This window comes from Eubalaena glacialis, chromosome 16 (genome assembly GCF_028564815.1).
Source record: "Eubalaena glacialis isolate mEubGla1 chromosome 16, mEubGla1.1.hap2.+ XY, whole genome shotgun sequence".
Lineage (NCBI taxonomy): Eukaryota > Metazoa > Chordata > Mammalia > Artiodactyla > Balaenidae > Eubalaena > Eubalaena glacialis.
This window is the reverse complement of record NC_083731.1, coordinates 10,467,986-10,482,049: the sequence shown is the minus strand read 5'-3', so window position 1 is coordinate 10,482,049 and position 14,064 is coordinate 10,467,986. Positions and strand designations below refer to the sequence as shown.

At 52.6% G+C, this 14,064-nt stretch overlaps 2 protein-coding genes across 5 annotated transcripts in view; one reads left to right on the top strand and one right to left on the bottom strand.

The window, feature by feature from the left end:
- PCCA (propionyl-CoA carboxylase subunit alpha) overlaps positions 1–7,675 on the top strand; it is a 370,033-nt gene extending 362,358 nt beyond the window's left edge. For all 3 annotated transcript variants that reach the window (XM_061170561.1, XM_061170560.1, XM_061170559.1), the window contains 2 exons: positions 4,591–4,668; positions 7,360–7,675. In XM_061170561.1, the coding sequence (XP_061026544.1) occupies positions 4,591–4,668; positions 7,360–7,428 (147 nt within the window). In that variant the 3' untranslated portion in view covers positions 7,429–7,675. The remainder of the gene's footprint in view (positions 1–4,590; positions 4,669–7,359) is intronic.
- A 1,644-nt stretch (positions 7,676–9,319) lies between these two features.
- The window catches only part of GGACT (gamma-glutamylamine cyclotransferase), a 45,997-nt gene continuing 41,252 nt past the window's right edge, over positions 9,320–14,064 (bottom strand). The window contains exon 3 of one of the 2 annotated variants that reach the window (XM_061170562.1): positions 9,320–9,981. In XM_061170562.1, the coding sequence (XP_061026545.1) occupies positions 9,405–9,981 (577 nt within the window). In that variant the 3' untranslated portion in view covers positions 9,320–9,404. The remainder of the gene's footprint in view (positions 9,982–14,064) is intronic. The other variant, XR_009697488.1, reaches the window with a different exon arrangement.

Sequence of the window (14,064 nt, the reverse complement as noted above, 5' to 3'; positions counted from 1 at the left end):
TGGCCTCTTTCCTATATCTAAAGGATAACACCTTTAAAACAGCCCTGGTTGTGGACGACAGAAGAGGGTTAGGGACTGTCTTGGAGGAAATCGGACTCCCATAAACATTTTCTTTATCAGAAATATGACTGCACACCCTTAACAGGGAACCTGGTTTTGTTCCTCCCCGTCTGCTCAAAACAGACCGTAGCCCATGAGAAGGGCCCCCCTTGTGTGGGAAGACCACAGCTGTTACTGTAAATCTCATCCCGTCACTGTATCACCCCCATTTTGTGGCTCTGAAGGATGAAATTGAGAAATGGAATACTGTGCAGTCATCCTTTACATCTCCAATTTTAGGCCTTTGCCATCATTTTCATGCTTTTATTCCAAATCAAATAACATTAGTGAGCTACACCACCTCCTGATGAATATCTGGTCCTGAGCACAGCTTTCAAGTCTGTACTTTGGGGACTTCCTTTTATGTTTGGTGGAGATCTTTCTCCCCCCCTTCTCTTCTCTTTCTCTTCGTGCACCTTCTTGGGGCTTTCTTCATGCATTTGCAGTTTGAACTATACAAGTTGCCAAATGTGTCCCAGCCTTAGCATGTTGTCCCAGAGGGACATGTGCTGGAGAAGGTTCTGTGTCTTTTAATCTCTGGGGAAGGAGTAAAGCAAACTTGGTAGAGGATATTGGGGGCTTTAATCAGAAATAAGAAGTGGTTTAAATCATTAGCACAACAAAGCAGACTATAAGCTTGAGGATAAAAGTCTCTGGGGAAAGAGTCCTCTGAAAATAAATGGAACTTGATAGATTTCCATATCATTTATAACTTCCCTTAATTACACTTGGAAGACTTGCCAGTAAAACTGGAAAATTGGCAGCCTGTATCCATCAGAGCCATTTTGCCGACCGTGGCAAGCAGCTGGCTTTACTGGATTTTATTTCCCATCACTCACAATTAATCATCAGCTGGAGAGGTCTGAAACTCTGCAGCACAGAGCTGTGCCAGGTGACATTCAGGCCTCCCAAGCATGCTAAAATCCGCTGAGTAAATGGGCTGAGGTTTCTCCCCAGCTTACTCATTTCGGGGCAAGGCAGGCTCCCGCTTAATGAGTGCGCTCCGATAATCAGATGCGAATGTGAACCTTGACCCCATGTCAAAGGAGAGGACGCAATAAGCCGGATGAAAGATACAGGATTCAGACCTCCAAACTTTACACCAATTAGACAGGGAGCGGAGAAGTACATCAGGCTGAGTAGGTTTATCAAAGAGACTTGCAAGGCTTGTGACCATTTTGTAAGCCCGATGTTGGAGACATCCTGTCACAATCATTAAGTCGTCATGCGATGATTCACCAGAGTGTTGGGGAAGTGTGCGCCCACAAGCCCTGCAGTGGCTGCACCCTGCGTGCACGCTGTCCGAGGGAGACTTGGCCGTGGAGGCGCCCTCTCTGCTCACCCAGTTAATGTCCCCGCTTTCTGAGCACACGGGGGAATCCAGGCGGTGTTTCCAGTGCCTTCCGGAGCTCGGGGAGGGCAGGGGAGGGGGCAGGCACCTCTGGACCAGGAGGCTTCCAGATTGTTGAGGTGAGAGGCCTGTGTCATTTTGTCTGGGTTATTGTTGGAACTGCGGCCCTTGGGGGCCCAGCAGGGTGGTGGAGCAGCCCCCAGTTACAGCCCCGTCTGTGTTCTTTGACGTACAGTGTGTACTGTATTTGCTTCCCCGACTTTGGTTTTTGAGGAATGAAATAGCTTGAATTTAGGTCAAGTCCACGTGTGTATATGTGTTTGCGTGCGTGCGCGTATAACATGTTTCTGCTGACCAAAATGTGTCTCACTATTTGGTGGAACATCAAGGATCAACTTCAAGAGTTTTTTCTCTTTTAGGGACGAATGAGCAAAAACAGACTACAAAGCAGATTGCTGTGAGTGAACGGAGAAAGAGAAATGAATTACTTAAATTTCCACCAAATAATATAAGTAGAGACCAGCAGAAACAGGGAAAGAAACTAGGGAGAAGAAACAGGAAAGAAAAGGACGACAGAGCCGTGAGGATGGTTCCGGATTCAGGGCAGCTAGCGCTGCCCGTCTGGCAGCAGGTTGGCACTTCCAATCTGCAGGCACTTTCTCTGAAGCCCTTTTAATCAAATTGCCAGAGTGACACAGTCTGAGAGAAGGGGGTGTTTTACCTGGGGGACTTTCCCACGTCTCCCAGATTATCTCCGGCTAAATCATAGGTTTTGTTTTTCTGATGGATGATTGGGGACCGACCACTCGCAGTTGCCTGCGTGTCACCTCTTTGCAGATCACCTTCGCTACAAGCACGCAGAGCTGCCGGGGAAGGCGGTCACTGGACAGTGACAGTGGAGCCCCAGAAGCTTCACGTCCGTCTCCCGCTGCTCCCAGGCTCTCGGGCCCTGCTCTCACTCACCTCCAGCCTGGCCAGCTCGGGCCTGGAGTGGGGCTGTGGCCCGGGGCCGGCCATCCTTCTGCGCGTTTCTTATGGGCATCATTGTCAGTTTGGTCTCCGCCCCCTTAGTGACCACTGGAAATCTCCCAGCTTCATTCGTTTCTTTTTCATAGTTGCATTAACTGCGAATTCACTTACTTAAAGATCCCACAGAGCATTCTGGCCAGCGGTGCTGAGCAGTGGGCCGAGCAGCTGCAGGAGGGCAAGCTCACGCCCGCCCGAGAGAAGCCCGTGGGGCTGGGGCTGGTCAGACGGGCCCTGGGCGCTCAGACGCCAGCACAGGAAGCCCGGCTGGGGGAGGGGGCGAGGCGAACGCACGCAGCCGCCCACTGCGGGCACCGGTCCATCGGTGAGGAAGGAGTTCCCAGAGCCGATCACTGATTGTTGGATGGAATTTCCGTGGCTGAATATCAGATCCATTTCCCAGAGAGCCACGGGCCCTGATGCCGGGATGCCCCGTCTCTGGGTGGGGATGCTGCTGCGTGAGGCCAGCTCTGGACCCTCAGCCTCTGCCTGAGAGCCGTGCCCCGGGCCCGCCAGCATTTTGCGTGTGGAGCTACATGGCAGGCGCTACTTCTGGGGACGTGCCCTCCTCTCATCTTGCCTGGTCCCTGCCTGCCTCTGAAAAGAGAGAAAAAGGCTCGGAAATGACGCCTTGAGGGCTGGCTGTTCTGACACCCCAGCTGGGCCCCGCGTTGCCCTGGAGCCTCCCTCACTGCTCTCCCTCTGCATGTTGAAGAGCGACCCTAGCAAGTTAGTTCTCCGCTCTCTGGAATGCAGGTGCCAGGTGACGGTGAGTCACAGCGGGCCGCGAGCGCGGCGTGTGTGCCCAACTCTCCAGCGCAGTGTCGCCTCCGTGCCAGCACCGAAGCTTTGGCATCCCCTCTCTTCCTATATTTATGTGCCAGGAAAAAGCAGCCCACCACCTGATCAGCAGAGGAGAGGAACGCATAGGGCTCAGGCGGTCCTGATGCCAGCGAGGCAGCTTGTGCCCCACGGGGGGCCGGGAGGGGGGCTTGGAGATCATCTGGGGACTTCAGGAAAGAAGATTCTCCAGGCACTTCTGCAACGCTGGATGAGCACAAGGGTCCAGGAGCCCCACGCCAGGAGGCCCACCAGCACCCCACACAGCTGGGTGCCCCAGGAAATTCAACTCTCCCATTTCAAAGACTGCAAGGCCCTTTTCACAAAGATAGGAGAAAAATGCAAGCCCAGCTCCTTGATGCTTACCCATCAAGGGCAGAGAAAGGAGAATAGATAGAAGGGCCTTTAGTCACAGCTGACTCCTGGGTGGGAGGCCCAGGTTTAACCCCAGGGGATTTATACCCAGCTCCGCCTGGATTTCCCTCACCCCGGAAGGCAAACAGCTTGAGCCAGTGCCCCTGGGAGCTACCCGCCTCCTTGCAAGGAATGGGTGGAGCTCCAGAAATCACTCCCTGAAGGCGCTTTCTGGGAGCCACCTGGTTGTCAGTCCTTGGCATGTCATGCAAAGGCTGGGAGAGTGGTCCCCACGGCCTGGGTGCTTGGCTGTGGTTCCCAGCCCCCCAGGGCTGCACACAGAAACTCCATTGTCTGCTAACAGCTTTACTGAGATAAAGTTCACAATACGATACAATCACCCCTTTAACGCGTGCACTTCAGTGGTTTTTGTCTGTTCACAGAATTGTGCACCCATCGCCACAGTCAATCTTAGAGCACTTCATCACCCCCGGAGAACCCCTGCACCCACCTGCAAGCACTCCCCCCTCCCCTCCGCCCCTGGAAACCACAGATCTTTCTGTCCGTAGAGACGTGCTAATCCTGGACGTTTCACCTAAGTGGAAGGCATTCCATTTCTGCCACAGCTCTGTGGCAGAGGCAGATTCAGAGATTCCCAGGGGAGGCCCCACAAGCAGCACCCAAAACCTCCAATATCAGGGATGTTTTTCTAACAAGGACTTGATGATAGAGGGAATGGCCTTTCTCTGCGGTCCCCCAAAGATGTACTTGGAATATGAAGTATTAGAGGCTGTTGCTGCTGTTTGGATTATATTTCAGAGCATTTGACAAAAAGATTATCTTAATGGCCTAACTCTTGAACATTGTTGCAAAATTCAAATGCTTTTAAAACTTCTGTCCACTTTTTGTTCATTTTCCAGGTAGCAGAAGGTCAGGAAATTTGTGTGATTGAAGCCATGAAGATGCAGAACAGTATGACAGCTGGGAAAACTGGCAAGGTATGTCCCCAAGGTCCCACCAGCCCAGGCCGCTGTGACAGGAAGCAGAACCTCCACCTTTGAATCTTGGACGGTTGGGGCCTGAGGGGGACGGCGGAGGGGGTCTCTCCCAGCCTCTCCCTCCTGCGGACGAGGGCGCTGCGATGGGGGCTCCCTATGTTCTGCATCCATGTGACCTGCAGGCCTTCTAGGAGAGTCTGTGTGACATCCAGGGAGTCGAAGAACAGTTGTTCTTCACCTTAATGTCTTTCGAATTAAGGGGTCTTTAATTTTTAATGTTTACATCTGTCTTAGAGGCAGTTAGTTATCTGAGACTTAGGTGACACAGCAGGAAATGGTTTTAGAGATTGCAAAAATTAATGCAACTCGTCAAGATAATTTCTTCACAAAGAGAACAATTCACTTTTAGATCAAGACGAGCTGAAAGGGGGACTTCCCTGGTGGTCCAGTGGGTAAGACTCTGTGCTCCCAGTGCGGGAGGCCCGGGTTCGATCCCCGGTTGGGGAACTAGATCCTGCTTACATGCCGCAACTAAGAGCCCGCATGCTGCAACTAAAGATCCTGCATACCACAACGAGGACCCAGCGCAGCCAAAAATAAATAAATAGATAATAAATTAAAAAAAAAAAAAAAAAAGCTGAAAGACCCACTCCACGCGTGGGACTTAACGATTTAGGGAGGAAAAAAAGATGTATTAGTACTGAAATCTGTTAAGAGTAAAACTTCTTAAATGAATTTTCTCATTGAAGAAAATAGAAAAGTCCTTTTAAGCAATAACTTCATTATTCTTCCCGCGACTAGAAAGACACCACTTGTAGCAGAATGATCCTTTTCTGAAGGATGGTTTGCTTTGAAAGTACCGCACGGTGGAGCGAGGAGAGGCGGGGCAGGTCGGGTGGGGTGGGGACAGCAGCGTAGGCTGGCTGTGTCCTGGAAGGCGCGACTGAGCCGTGGGGACAGTGGGTGTCCTGGCAGAAGGTACTGTCAGCTGCCAGTGAAGTCTGCATCAGAGAGACGCAGCCTCCAGTTGCCTCCCCCAAAGGAAATGAAACCGATGTTCAGAGAACAGGCCGAGGGGGATGCCCCAGTCCAGCCCCAGCCAGGAGGGCAGAGGCCCAGCGTGTGACCAGGCCGGAGGGGCATCAGACGGCTGCACCCAGTCTCCTCGGGGTTTGGGAGAGGAGATTGGCACGCTCTGCGGCTTTGGGGGAATCCTGCTTTCCATACCTGATGACCCTTTAAGAACAAATGAACAAGAAAGTGTTGGTTTCTGCTCTTGTAAAAATTGTTCTGTTTGTCCCTTGGGATTAGTCAACATTTACGCTGCATTACTGTCATGAGCTTTCCCCTCTGTGATGAGCACTTGGCCTCGTTTGGGGGACCCAGAATGTACATCAGATGCACACCAGCGGCCCGTGTGCTGGACTGAGGCACTGACGCCAAAATGAACGTGGCCTTAGCTCCCTGAAGGAGCCAGGAGCCTGCCCGTCTGCGTGGTCTGTGTCCTCGGGGCCTGGGTCTGCTGGGGAGGCCCTGCTGCTGTCAGGGTGGTGATGGGCTCTGGGTGAACTCGCACGTTGGCCCTGCCCTGTCGGCTCGAGTCCTGCCCCACAGGGCAAGGAGCAGCGGGCCCCTGAGCCTGGGGCTGGCAGTTTTTGCTTTGAGAGGCCCGTTTTCCTCCCGGGGCCCGTTCACAGTGGAAGCAGGTCCTCCACTCTGGAATCGCAGCATCATGACAAATACATCCTATAAAAACACCGGTGGCTTCAGATCATAAAAAGCAGCCACTTCAGTGCAAATAGCTCCTGTGGAACGAGGCCTTTCAAGTGTCACTGCACAGGTTCTCTTCGTCCCGAGAGACCCCGGGCTGGAACTCTAGGGGAGAAGGCCCTTCTCGCCGCTGCTAGCTCATGGCAGAGCCGCGGGGACACAGGCCAGGGCACCCAACCCCACGTCTCTGGCACTTTTCCCGTTTGCCACTTGCCCAGACGGCCAATTAACTTCCAACCCATCGTTCATCTTCATGCCCCAGCAAGAACTTCCAAGTCAAATGACTGTCTCTAGTTTTAAAAGTGAACACAAATTTGGGAAAGCAGAAGTTGACTAAAATCGGGAGAAATCAGTGGAATGAAAGGGCACGGAGGCAGTGTCACGGGAGCCCAGTGCCTGTTCCATGTCGCGCCACCAAGATCACGCGCTCGTGCTCTGAGGAATTTCATTTCCCTTCAGAAGGAGGCTTCCGGTCAGGCTAGGGAATTTCTCCTGTTAATTAGTACCTGTTTTGACTCTTGTATAATTGTGAGTGGGTTGGTTGGTTTGTTTGTTTAACACTAAGTACACCATTAACTCTCCCGGGTGTGGAGACTCATCCAGCATAATCACTGCCAGCTGAGACCCCCGAGGGCACCCTGTGCAAAGGACAGCACAAATGCCCTGCGACCAGCGGCTTTTAGGACCGACAGAGATGAGGGGAAGGTGGCGAGTCACAGCCCGCGGCGAGGACGTCCCTGTGCTCGAGGTCCCCTCTGATGGACGCCCTATACCTCCGAGTGTTCTATCTGTGCTCCAAAGCCCGCCAGGCTGTCCCTTCATTTCCAGAAATGGATGACGAGATTGCTTCCTCCTGGTCTAGTTAATAATTCTTACTCTCCCCTCTTTTTTTTTTTTTTTTTTTTTTTTTTTAAATTCAAGGTGAAATCGGTGCATTGTAAAGCTGGAGACACAGTTGGAGAAGGAGATCTGCTCGTGGAACTGGAATGAAGTATTTATAGCCTTTCAGTCATCACCCGATTTAATTAGCCATTTGTATTATTATTCTTTCACACTCAATTTATTCAAGCGTTTTGCAGGAACACCCCTGTGTAGCAGATTTTACATGGTCATATTTATTCCACATATAGTCAAAACCAACATTTGCCAAAAAATCACCAATGGAAATTTTTATTGATATAAATACTTGTACATATGATTTGTACTTCTGCTGTGAGTTTCCTAGTGTCAAAATTAAATCAATAAAACTGAGCATTTGTCTAAATATTAGTTTGCCCTTTTTTTGAATGAAGACAATGTACATAAGAGGCATGGGCTGTGCCAGTAGACTTTAAATACTAGCGTTTCATTGGGATCCTTTTTAAAAATTTATATAAATCCCAGTTCTTGGCCCTCAGTTTCATTAAGTTAGCATTTGCCACTTTGTAACCTGATTACCTGCTTCATCCTGCTTGAGGACCTAACTCCTGCTTCTGGTCGTTCATAACCTCCCGAAGCCCAGAGAGCGCAGATGACGGCCCTGGAAATGGAAATCCCTCCTGTGTGGCTCTAACGGTGAGTGTGGACCCTGAGTCCCCAGGGGCGACCCCCCTCCCCGTCCCAGGGCAACGGCACGGGTACCACTCGGGGCTCCCCCGGCCCAGTGATGGTGGGCGGGGCTGCCACAGCTCATCAGCTGACACCCATCCTCGCCTTGCTGTGTTTTTGTGAAGCAAGTTTCCAATTAAGAAAAAAGGGCTAAAAATCACGATCATGCTTTTGTGCCAGATGCAGTTAAAGATCACAGTCTACCATTAAGCTGAAGAGCGAGTGGGCTCTCCCAATGGAGAACGAGGTTACGCGGGACCAGCAGCTGCGTTTCCACCTGGCTCTGAAATTCGTAGGATACATTTCGTACTTTGCTGGTAAGGACGCAGAGGCAGAGTCGTGCGCTGATTTGACTCTAACCCTGACAGATTATCAGATGGAGGTGGGTAGTAATTGGTACTTCGTGCCTTGCTAAAATTATTTTAGGTGCTGTCTGTATTTGGAAGCGAAGCTTTCTGTCAGGCCTGAAGAACAAATTACTAATGTGTTGGTTCTTCTCCGAAAGGCCCGCCCCCAAACGCTGCTCCCTTGTGGGGGCAGGAACCGCGCCTTGCCCTGCGCTCCCGTGAGCTTCCGTCTGAAACTGGGGTGTTCAGCTGCTCTGCCAGCAAGTGGGCGCTTGCTATTTTGCTAGATGAGAATGAAAAGAACCTTCTACCAAATAAGCAGACTCAAAAAGAGGGCCAACAATAGCACCAATACTTTTATATTTGATTTCCCAAAACATCTAGTTTAACTTTAAGTGATCTTTAATAATCTCTGTATAAGCCTGATCTGAAAATTATGAAGAATGATGTTATATATATTCAGAAGTACTCTAAAATACAGTGTGTTTTTCTTGAGGTTCTTTTATTACACTGAGACGTCTAAAATCAGCTTTAAAAAAATTTCTCAGTGCTACAGGTCAGACAGAACTGATAGAGCAGGGCTGTTAAAATCTAGCTGCCACACAGTCTTTATATTCATTTTAAATGTTATCTTCAGACTAAAGCAAAGCAAAGCAAAAAGAAAAACGAAAACAAAAACGTAAGAAAAGCATAACACGAGTTTTCAAAATGTCATTTAGGGGAATTAAAATCCTGAGTTTTTCTCATCCAGTACGTTCAAGCCCATGATGCTCTTTAAGCAGCAAGCAATAAAGCAGCATCAGCAAGACAGATTTCAGGAAACAATCTTGTTATCAGTCATGTCAAAATTATTTGGGAAATCGGCTGCCACCTAAGAAGACACTCCCCCCCCGCCCCCCCCCCCATAGAGTTTTATTTCAGAGGGTGTTCTCGGGCTTTTGCGTTCAGCGAGTGCGGACCCAGCGAGGCCGTCTTCCAACCACCAGGCTCTCGGTCCTCGGGCGGCCGCTCCCCTCGTGCTTCTCATCTGCTTCACCGCGGACTGTAGCGAAGCCCGTGCTCCCCCTGCGAGTCGTAATCGTCGTGGTACGGGAGGTGGACCCACTCGGGCGGGTAGGTGGCCGTGCTGTACACGAAGCACTGCAGGGTCCCGCCCGCCCCCTCGACAGCGACTGTCACCCGGGTGCGCTGGTACATGTCCGGGCAGCCTTCGAACTCGTCCAGGAAGCGCAGCATCTGCTCGTCCACGGCGTAGACCTCCCCAGCCACTCGGCGCCCCCGGCCCGGCAGGTTCAGCAGCCGCGGGACGTTGCGCTGCCCCGCGATCACCAGCGGGTACGGCTCGACCGTGCGACCCCAGCCCCGGAAGGCTGCGCGACCGTGGGCACCCTCCAGCAGGACCCGGTGGTTGGGCTGGCCCGTCTTCAGGGTCCCGTACACGAACACGTGGGCCATGCGGCCGGGAGCTGCGAGCGAGCGAGGACGGACGCACAGGTCCCGCGCGGCGGGGAAACGGGTGGCCTCGCCCCGGGCCCCCACTCCCGACCCAGGTAGGGTTCCAGGAAGAGCGACTCGTGTCAGATGAGGCAGCCTGTCGTGGCAGCAAGCCCTGTAGAACCGCGGTTTCGTAGAGCAGTTAGTTTTCAATCTCTTTAAGAGGACTTTAAACAGTAAATATTACAGAAAAGTAAAAATAACGATAAGCAAATAGAAACATATATATATATATGTGTGTATATCTATATACATGAATAATCACCTGTCATCGGCTACCAAAGAGAATTCCGGTTTCAGCACTAAATTTACATTCTGGCCCCGGCAAGACGCAGCAGAACGTTAGCTGCACCTTTCTGTGTTCCTTCCTTCTTCAAGGTCCTAGAGGGTGACACTGCCTCCCTGTGACTCACTGTGACTCAGCACAGCGACCGACCGTGGCTCCAGAGAGAGAGAAGGTAAATATTTACCCCCCTTCCTGGGTCTGGGCCGCAGATTATTACATAACCGACCAAAGTGATTTGTGTAAGAGTGACTCAAACAAAAATGGAAACGAAAAGTTAAATGTCTCGGCCCCTCTTCCAAGCCTGGCATCTAGCTGCCCCGCTTGCCCCCAGCCCTTCAGACACCGAGGGACATGGCCCCGGTGTGCCAAGAGGGCTCTGCCACCAGTCACGTGGCCAAGTGGCCCTTGGAGAAGTCACACTTAACTCACAGGACTCGGCTTTCTTCCCAGCAAACACGGGCTGGTCTGGGGGTCTGGGCCTCGCCCCACCTCTTCAGGGCGTCCGGGAAGGATGGGCAGCGCCCCACAGCTGCCCACTCGGGCCCACCCCTCCTCTCTGCCGCCTCGGTCTCAGCCGCCAGCCTTGAGCAGGACAGAGACGGGATGGGAGCTCTCATTGCAGTGACTGACGGCGGAGGAAGGGCAGACCGGAGTGGTGGGGCTTGAGCGGCGGCTGCCCAGGTATGCAAGTCAAGATGTGAATGAGGAGAGCCTGGACTCGGAGGTGCAGGGGCCGAGGAGGAGGCAGGCCCACTGCTGCTGGGGGAGGGCGTGCCTGGGAGGATGGAGAGACAGAGGGGGGACCTAGGGCGGGAGGGAGCCCAGCCAGCCCCGCCTTCCCTCTCCCACACTTGTATCCGCCTTCCAGCACGTTCTGGCAATAACAACTCCAGGTCTAAGCGGGATGCACGGCTCCCACCCTCGCCAGGACCGTCCCCCAGAACCCTGGCAGGCCCGCTGCCTGGTCCCTCTGGCCTGTCCCCGTGCAGCCCCCAGGGGCCTGGCCGCACACTCTCCAGGGCTTGGCCCGTCGGGGCCTGTGGCCGTGAGCCCTCGCCTCCCTTCCCAGGTGACACCTTCCCTGAGCGGCACCCACCCCAGCCCTCTGGCCTCTGTCACCCTGGTTGGCTCTCTTCGCGGCACATGTTCTCTAAACCACTGCTTGCCTTGTTCGCTACCAGAACGTGAAGAGTTGAGAGAGAGCGGGGAAACTGCCCAGTCCCTCGAGGCCGAGTGTTGTGTCGGTGAGGACTGAGGCCGCACAGCTGGGCCAGAGCAGTTGAGGCCGAGTGTCGTGTCGGTGAGGACTGAGGCCGCACAGCTGGGCCAGAGCAGTCGACACTGGAGGTGTCACGTCGCTCTCCTGATCCCTGGTGCTCTCGTGTCCCCACCCTTTGATTAGATTTTAAAGCAACACGTGTCCGTAAGATAAAGTCAAATAACTTTACAAGGAAAATAAAATCCCTGCCCATTCCCACTCCCTTGAAGAGACCCGTTGAAGCCCCTGAGCGGTTGTTGCATTTGGTATTTGTCTCCACGTTGCTGGTTATATACCGCTGCTTACCGATGTTTTAAATTGTCTGCCTTCCTACCCAAAACAGGTGAGCACAGCGGTTTAAAGCACAGACTTTAGAACCAACTTTCCTGGGTTGAAATCCTGGCTCTGCCACTTATTAGCTGTGTGACTTTAGGCAAACAACTTAACCTCTCTGTGCCCCGGCTTCCTGGACTGTCAGAGGAGGTAGACAGCCACCTGCCTGGAGGACTGCTGTGGTGCAGGAGTTGACGCCCGGGCAGGTCCCGCCCGCTCGGTAAGGCTGCATCAGACGTTCCTGCTGTAGAGCCTGGCACCTGCCTCTCGCCCCACATTCCTCCAATAGGCTCACATCACAATTTTTGGTCAAATCCATATTCAGTTCAGCATTAGAACTATGTAGACACTGTTCTCAGATAAGGCACATAGTGTACTATGATTAATTTCCTTTCCTGGACAACTTCTTGTTTTTTTTGGAATTGAAAATTGCTTCGGCCTTTTTCCCCCCTTTTTTGCGCTTTGCTCCAGTTCCTCCAACAGCCCTCCGGCCTCATGTTTTCTGAAGGCACCTGAAGAACCCTTTCAGCCCTGACCCCCCGCGGCTTCCGTTCCTCCCTGGAGCTGTGGCTCCCGGCGCCCCTCCTGCCCCAGCCTGGTCTGCGGTGCATCCCACGCTTCTCCCAGAGCCCTGTCCCTGGGTCCCAGGGCCCCTTCTTGGTTGACTCCCTCATTTTACTGAAGCTCGTTCTTTCCTTCCCAACTTCAATTAACAGTGTAACTAGGTGGAGATTTCTAACTGCCTTCTTCCAGAATTTTGAAGGCGTTTCTCCCTTGTCTTCTGATGCCCCCGTTCATGCTGAGACGTCCAGGGCCATTGGGACCCACAACCCTTTGAACGGGACTCAGGTTCTTCTCTGGAGGCTCCTAGGGTCTTCTTTTCGCCCTTGGATTGTGAGGTTCTATAATGAGGAGTCTCCATGTGGGATTTTTTCATTCATTGTGCCAGAAACTTCCATCTGAAGACTCATTATCTTGGGTCCTAGGAATTTTCTTCCCTCTCCTTCCTTCCTGTTCTCTTTCTGGGTCTCCAGAACTCAGATGTTGCATATCCTGGATTAATCTCCCAATTTTCTCTTTGTAGTCTACTTTATCTTCCCAACACTTCTATTATTTTGAAAAATATTTTCGCCACCATATTTATTTCCAAGATCTTTGTCCTGTTCCCTCGTTTCGTTAGCATCCTGTTCTTTCTCAACATAATACCATCTCTCCTCTTCGGGACGATATTAATTATCATGAATTTGGAGGGGTTTTAAGTTTTTATCTTTCCCCTTATTGCCTCTACTTCTCCTAAATTCCTCTCTTCTCTGTTTTATGCTTCTTTAAGAGGTTTTCTTCAAGCGTCTCAGTATCCTTGGCTGGCCTTTCACGTGGAAAGTGGGACACCATGCAGGAAGCTGTGTGAGGGGGAGCCTGTCGACTGGCCGGCCTGGCGTGGGGGCCAGATAACGGAATCCACGGGACGTGGACTCCCCTCCCTCCCCATCTTTAGGGTGCCCCTCGCCCGCACCGTCGGCTGGGCCTGGTCCTCCCGACACCAGGCTTCCCGCTAAGCCTCTCCGGACAGTAACCCACCCTTGCCCTGCTGGGCAGAGGGACGGTCGGGGTCTCTGCTCCCCGCTCGGACGGCCGCCTCCCCCTTTTCCACCCCTCACCCCGCCCTCACACGCCTATGGGGCGGCAGTGGGAGCTTCTCTGGCGTCCGGGGCGCCGGCTGGCGGGCTCCCCAGCAGGGATTTAGGTTTCCAGTGTCTCGAGGCTGCTGAGTCAGCCAGCACTCGTCTCTCTGTTCTATCTATCTTCCGGAATCTTGTTGCCCTCTCCCATCTGTTGTCTTCATGGGTCACGGGGGGTGGCCTTTAGGGACAGAGCGGGGATAAAGGAGCCTGTTCCTCCCACCACCGCACCATGGGGCCCCCGGCTCGGCCGCTGTGTCCTTCTGGAGGCTCGAGGTGGGACGGGAAGGAGCGGCGCCTCGGGAGCTGCTCGCTTAGACAGGTGGTAGGAAGAGTTCATTAGGGTGCCGGCGACGGGAGTGTGTCGCCAAGAGAAAGCCAGTCATGTAGCAACTCTGGGGGCCAGAGAGGCTGCTGACGGCCAGTTTACACTGCCACCTGCAGTGCACAAGGGTTCCAATTTCTCCACATCCTCACCAGTACTTGTTATTTCCTCCCTTCCTCCCTTCTCCCTCTCTCTCTTTTTTTTTTTTAACAGTGGCCATCCTAAAGGGTGTGAGGTGCTATTTCACTGTGGGTTTTTTTGTTTTTGTTTTTTTATTGGAGTATAGTTGATTTACAATGTTGTGTTAGTTTCAGGTG